Here is a 7,489-nt window from a genome sequence, read left to right on the forward strand (position 1 = left end):
TTGATTTTAATGATTTGACTAAACGAGAGAGGAGCCACAGCGTGCACGGACAAGAGTTTGATTTGGGACACAGAACCTTTCCGGTGTTTCTGATCTGAGGAGCAAGAGGAAAAACACAACTCCCCGCTCTCCTGTTCGCTTCATAGGCACAGAGGAGGCTGGTTGTGGAGTGCAGAGCTGGTTTAATGCGGGGTACAGAATTAAGTTGCCTAACCTCTTCCCGATGCAGATGTAGAACCAGTAGATCTATGGGTAGTATGCACGGAGTTTAAGTAAAAGTAAAAACAGTAACGGAACTCTTCACATGTATCCTAACAAGAAATTACCAAATCTGTGTCGACATGTTTGCAGTTTTTGACAGGGAGCGAGAGACGGGAGAAAGAGGAGAAAGGGGCAGACGTGATGAAGGAGCGAACAGACAGAACCCACTGAAAACTAGTCCATCCTCAGAATCTAAACCAGCGTCTGTCTGTGCCCCTCACAACAGTCACATGTGCAAGATCATTTTAAATAATTACCTGTGCCTTTTTTTATGAGTGCAGTGTCCACAGACAAGTATACAGCTGGTAAAAGTCTCAAGCCACACGCGACTATAAAAGTCACTTTTTCAACTATATCAGACAGAGACAGGTGTGTGACCGCACATGCTGAAGCTTTTGACTACGCTGTTTCGTTAGACGTTCTTGGAGCCAGACTTTCAGTTTAGCTCGCTTCATGGAACACCCCCATAGGCCAATATTTAGTTTTGGTCTATCCACTGCCTAAAAAATACACACAAGGCTTTATTTTAAGTTTAACACTTTAACACTACACAGCTTCTGATTAAAAAAAGGGCTGTGGGTGATTTTGCAGTGAATTTAAACTATATACTGAGAATTAATTAATGAATTATCAAAATTAGTCTCACATATCAACACAAAAATATTGGCAGAGCTTATCAACCATCAGCTGCTTTGGATTCCATCAGCATTGGTCATGAAAAAACACATATCGCTCGATCTCTAGTGCATCCATTTTGTGTCGTCATCCTTGAACTTCAACTAAAATATTTTATTCCCGGCACATTTCAGCAAACTTCTGACAGATCGTAAAAATATTATTATTACGGCCATCCATTAATGCATCGAGTGATTGATGTGGGACAGCTTTGTTTGTCGGATTTGCGAGAAATTTATGCTTTGAGTGAGCCCAGTGTGTACAAAATTGTGAAACTAAGTAAACTAACTTGTCCTCACCTCTGTTGGATTCTTGAAATACCACAGACTTCCCCAGTTCAACTCCGAGTCGTCTGAAAAACACACACACACACCCAGAAAATTTAAATCAAATAAAGACACGCGGTTTGAACGGTAACATAAATATTAGTTAATAAATTGAAACAGACAAGATGCTGCACTGGGGAGGCCAAAACTGTAATATAATTTTTCACACATATTTCTTAAAAACAGGCTGGGGAAAAAAAATGGCAAGACAAATCATACTACACGCTTACGGTATGGTCATAAATTTAGAACTACCCAAAGGTTTCAGAATGATGAAAATGTAGGACTGTTGCCATAGTGATTAACAATAAAACAAAGAAATTTTACGTTTTGAAAGATTAAAAAGTCCAAAAATGTTGGAGATGGACAGTAAACTGAAATGTATGAATATTTAATCTGTAATCTGTCATATTTTAGAGACAGTAAAGTGACATTTATACAGTATACACGTCAAATATTGCAAAAAATAACGTGATTAAAGCATGGATTTATTGTGCCAACATAGCCCTAGTTTAAATCTATGAGAACTACAGAAAAACTTGCAATTAATCTAAATATTTATGCATGAATGACTCGACTTTCTAACTATTGCAATGGGCTGAAACGATGCCACGTAATGTTACTTACTCTGTTATCTTTTTGGCCAGTTCTGTGCAAGCTGCGGAGGAAAAATAAAATTCAAATAGGAACTATTGACATGTAATATCAACACTGACCTTTTTGAGCATTAAATGTTTGTCCCTATTTAAAAACTTGCACTAATTATAAGGAGTTATTACAATGAGCAAATTGGACAAACCCCCTTTGAGCACTGTAATCCTTAGACTGAATTTGTTACAAAAACGTGAATCAAAACTACATAAATGTATTACTGATCTTAACAACCACTGTACTACAGATATTACAAACAAGTGAGAGAGATATATTGTTAAATTAGATTATGTATAAAATGGTAATATCAAGACCAAATCTTGGTGTTACCATATTTACTTTTGAAGAAAGCAGTTGCAGAGCGTGAATTTCACACCTAGGCCTTCAGTAGTGCTCCGTCGAGCTCTTTGTGTTTGGCCCCAAGTTTTCTGTGGCCCAGCGCAGGACTGCACCACTGGTGAACTTTGTCCTGGGTCAGGCAAAGATGAGCGTGTAGCTCAGCAGGAGGAACCACATGTCCGGCTCAGGATGTACAGACTCTAAACTCCTGTTGAAAAGACTGGTGGGGGCACGACTCAAGGTGGAGTTTGTGTAGAGTGCACTGGAGGACTTTGAGGCAGTGTGGGCGGTGAAGAGGTGTTTGTGTTCGGTAAGGGAGGGGCAGTTGATTTTACATCTGTGGGGGGGTTAGGACATTGAGTATTTTTTTTGTTGTCTTTGGTCTTTTGTAGGATGTTAAGTCATAAGTGATATAATAAATGTACTGTTAAAAGTCAAAGTAAAAAATAAAGTGCTCCATCTGAAACAATCCACTCAAGAACTATTTCACGGTTATAAAAGCATCTGATTATACAGAAGTACAGTATAAAGCGCTGTGCATGGAAAAGAAGTGAAGAGCGCCGAGGTGCGCGCGGAGATCACGTGCGACGATGTAGTTTTGCGAGGATTCACGTGATTCGGAGTCAAGGTGGGGGCCATAGCTATAAAGTGCTGTGGGAAACACTGATATCTCCAGTACTGTCCTGTAGAGACCTGCGACATGAGGGACCAGGACTGAGTGTTGGGACGGGCCCAGAGATGCACCTGAGTAGACTGTCTGGTGACTGCAGGTGAAAAGACTTGCACCGCATGGGGCAGCCATCGCCCAATCTTATTTTGCGGACACCCTGCTCCCTGGGCTCAGGGTTCTCTCTCTCTCTCTAGTCCAAAATCAGTCCTGGTTTAGTCCTGGTTCTGCTACAGATGCAGTTTGTTGCTTTGGCTGTTTTGCTCTCTGATTCCAATCAGCAGGTCTGAATCCGGTGACATTGTCGTTCGCTGCTAAAGGCCCTGGTGACACCGACTCATAATCTGATTGGTTGAAGCAACAGTTTCAGACATTAATTTTGTGTTTGAGTTCCTGATTGTGAAGGCCTCAGACAGACTTCTTTGATTTTGACTCTGCCTGGCAACAAATGATTGCTGAAATGTGATTGGTCAAATGCTTTAATATGAAAATACAGGTCTGGAAGCAGCACAAACATCGTAAAAGTTCTGAAAGGAAGCAGGCCCACCACTGGAAGAAAGTAATTTTTATTGACATTTGCACTGATTTAATCTCTCTTCTTTTCTGTGTTTCCATGCAGAGCTCGACCAGCAGAATGGGCTTCACCTGTGACCAGTGTGGGAAGGAGTTCACACAGTCTGACGCCCTTAAAGAACATATGAAAATCCACAGTGTACAAAGCCCATTCAGTGGTGATGTGTGTGAGATGGCATTTCCTAGATCGAGCTCCCCCGAATGGAAACACCTCGCATCACATAAGAGATTCCACACCAGGGAAAAACTGTACGTCTGCGAGGTCTGTGACAAGGCGTATTATATGCAGAGTAATTTCGCTCAACATATGAATGTCCACACCGGAGAGCGACCGTACAAATGTGACGTCTGCGAGAAGAAGTTTACTACAACAGGTGGCGTAGTAACACATATGAGACTCCACACTGGAGAAAGACCGTACAAATGTGACATCTGCGAGAAGACGTTTACTACGTCAGGCAAACGCCTATTACATAGAAGAATCCACACCGGAGAAAGACCATTCAAATGCGAAGTCTGCGAGAAGGCGTTTACTACGTCAGGCGCACTCATAGTTCATCGGAGAGTCCACACTATAGAAAAACTGTACATCTGCAACGTCTGTGGGGAGGCGTTTTCTCGATCAAGCTCCTTAGTAAAACACATGAGATTCCACCCGGGTGAAAGACCGTACAGCTGTAATCTTTGCGAGAAAACGTTTACTCATCCGAGTAACCTCGCAAGGCATCTGAGAGTCCACCCTGGAGAGAGACCATACAGCTGTGACGTGTGTGAGAAGACGTTTCAACGATCAAGATACTTAACACAACACAAGAGAGTCCACACTAGAGAAAGATCGTACATCTGCAACGTCTGTGGGGAGGCGTTTTCTGGATCAAGCTCCTTAGTAAAACACATGAGATTCCACCCGGGCGAAAGACCGTACAGCTGTAATCTTTGCGAGAAAACATTTACTCATTCGAGTAACCTTGCAAGGCATCTGAGAGTCCACCCTGGAGAGAGACCATACAGCTGTGACGTGTGCGAGAAGACGTTTCAACGATCAAGCAACTTAACACAACACAAGAGAGTCCACACTAGAGAAAGATCGTACAGTTGTGACCAGTGCGATAAGGATTTTAAATCCTCTTATAAACTGATCAGACATATGAAGGTCCACACTGGAGAGAGACCGTATGAATGCGACCAGTGTGGGAAGAGTTTTAATCAACAATCGCATCTGAAAAGCCACACCAGCATCCACACCAGAGAAAAAAAACGTACAGCTGTGACGTCTGCGAGAAGACGTTTCAGCGATCAAGCTACTTAACACAACACACAAGAGATTCCACACTAGAGAAAGATCATACAGTTGTGACCAGTGCGATAAGGATTTTAAACGCTCTAATAGTCTGGTCAGACATATGAAGGTCCACAGTGGAGAGACATCAGAGCAAAATGAAGATCCATAACTTGGGCCCTTCATAAATCTCCAACCAGATTCAGCTCAAATTTCTGTTCTCATTCTCATTGTGTTCATCATCTTCTGCTCTGCTCTCCACTCCGCTTCAAATCCAAACTTTGGACTCCATAGACGTTTCAAAATCCCACTTGAAAACACAACTGGTCAAAGCTTCTTACCATTTGAAATGTGAACTTTTGCGTCCTATTTTCACCAGTTTTTCTTTTTACTCTAAGGTAACCATGGGTGTTTAGAAATGTGACAAGAAGCATAAGTTACCATATTTTCTGCACCATAGGGCGCGCTCTTAAGCCTCCAACCCCATCAAAAAATGATTGGGTGCCCCTCAATCCAGAGCACCCTATACACGAATCCACTCTGTCCCAGCACGACTTCAGTAAACTATTACTGGAGCAGACAGCGACCGCACAGCGAAAAACACCCACAGCCACACTCATCACTCCACGCTGACGAGGAACAGAACGGAACGGAGGAATGAACCGAAAAAGTGAGTGCAATGTGCCACTTCTAGACACAACTGAACAACTGAGTCACTGCGAACACAGCGGTCCCAGACAGCACCCTCCCTACACGCCCTAATGTCACTAATGTACCTTCAGGTGCACACATTTACCTTTGCAAGAAACAAAATACTATATATATTAAACAATATCTATATATTGTGATGCCTGTAGGTTCTGTTTTGTTCTGTGTTTTCAAGTGTGCAGTTTTTAGGTGGAAAGACTCAAGTTATAGTTACAATTTGTGTTTAGAATAGATCATTGTGTTTGTTGGAGCCATATTACGCCTCTCTACCTCCCGTCTCTGTGTGGTGCTATTTGTAACTTGCTACACAATTTGTTCCCCTATATAAGGGGGGAGAAAGACACACTCAGGTGTTGCAGTGTGAAGGTATACAGTCTTTTGACCGTGATCTGTTGAGTGCTGAATCTGTGTATTTTTGGATGGCTAGAAGGTACGCCAATAAACTAATTGAGGAATAAGGCATTTGCACTGTTTTTATGGAAGACACGCGTCCGAGACACCACACACGCTGCAGCCATAGCGGTACTTGCACAGGGCAAGTTTTGGCCGCTACATTGTCAAAAGACTACCTCAGGTACCGTCCGGGCGTTAAGATGTTGCGTCGTCTGTGATTGGCACAGCACGGTTTCCTGGAGTGGACTCTAACTTTTGGGCACGGGGTGCGGATGGATTTGTGTACACTGTAAATACAAACACTGTAAAAAATGTGCACCAAGGGTTTCAACAAAAAATTGAGACAAAGGAAAAAATAAATTGTAAGGACACATAAAGACAGTCACAGTAGTGAAAAAGGAATGAAGGCTTCTGTAGCTGCAGCATTGGTAAAAAATAAAGGCTGAAAAGGCTGCGCTACTGGCTAAAGCTTCATATATGGAGGAGATTCATGCACTTGAAGCAAAGCAAAGAGGAATCAGGAGAAGGTTGGGTGAACTGGAGCTTGAGACTAAATTGGCTGAGGTGACAGCAAAGTTGGCAGTGTTGAATGCCTCAAATAAACGTAAAACTGTAAAACCCAGACCACTGCTGCTGGAGCCCAAGGTGCCTCAGTCAACTCTGTATCCTTTAAAACCATGTTTATTAAAGCAGAGCACAAGTCTCCCTGTTTTGCTTGAAGATCAAACAGGGGCCAGTGACGATGATGGTTTTGATGCAGTGAACTGGGAGGCGCCAGAGATACGTGCCACAGTGGTGGATGCTTTTGCGTCAACAGGGGCCAGAACCACCACTGACATGGATTTGTCCCAAACTGAACCTGTTCTTTCACCTGAACCACAGAAGGACCTTGATACCCCTGCCATGGAACAATCTGAGCCACCTATCATGACCAACATGGACAGTAGTTTGCAGAGTGCAAGTGTAACACAAGCTGTCCAGCCTCTGATTGAGAGCGCTGGTGGCACAGAGGATGAGGAGCAGGAGAAGACTGTTGCTGGTATGAACTGTATGGACATTGAGCAAACAGTTGTGGATAGTCCTCTGCTGCTGGAGCTGGGCTGCAGTGGCCCCTCACAGGACAGTTAAGCCTTGAGTGCCTGCTCATTTGCATTGGATAGCTGGAGTACTGCTGTTGCACTGCCCCCTGGTGATCCTCTGCACGTTTATGGTCCCTCAATGAACATTTCTCTCTTTGAATGTACTCTTTGTTGCCCTTATGATTTGTGTTTTGTATCTGCTTGTTTGTCAAGTCCATAAGTTGTTTCAACTAAAAATCTGCAAAGCCTTCATAAGAAAAAAGTGGAAAATGTTTTATTATATTAACTGAACTGGATGGAATTAAGTGCAAACAATGATTTTTGGAAATTGAATAATGGTATTGGATATTTTGGATAAATGTGTAACTGTGTCCCTATGTAAATATAAGATAAGTTAATTTATGGCTCCAAATGTATTTGTATTTTGTGTGGTGCTATTTGTAACTTGCTACGCAATTTGTTCCCCTATATAAGAGGGAGAAAGACACACTCAGGTGTTGCAGTGTGAAGGTATACAGTCTTTTGACCGTGATCTGTT

At 42.6% G+C, this 7,489-nt stretch overlaps 1 protein-coding gene across 1 annotated transcript in view; it reads left to right on the top strand.

The window, feature by feature from the left end:
* Positions 1-4,801, top strand: part of LOC129408753 (zinc finger protein 271-like) — a 58,195-nt gene extending 53,394 nt beyond the window's left edge. Inside the window, exon 3 of the mRNA XM_055153109.1 lies at positions 3,539-4,801. Within this exon, the coding sequence (XP_055009084.1) occupies positions 3,554-4,801 (1,248 nt within the window). The 5' untranslated portion in view covers positions 3,539-3,553. The remainder of the gene's footprint in view (positions 1-3,538) is intronic.
* The last annotated feature ends 2,688 nt before the right edge of the window (positions 4,802-7,489 follow it).

This window comes from Boleophthalmus pectinirostris, unplaced genomic scaffold (genome assembly GCF_026225935.1).
Source record: "Boleophthalmus pectinirostris isolate CB_2022bp ecotype Guang Dong unplaced genomic scaffold, ASM2622593v1 HiC_scaffold_17, whole genome shotgun sequence".
In the NCBI taxonomy this organism is placed as follows: domain Eukaryota; kingdom Metazoa; phylum Chordata; class Actinopteri; order Gobiiformes; family Gobiidae; genus Boleophthalmus; species Boleophthalmus pectinirostris.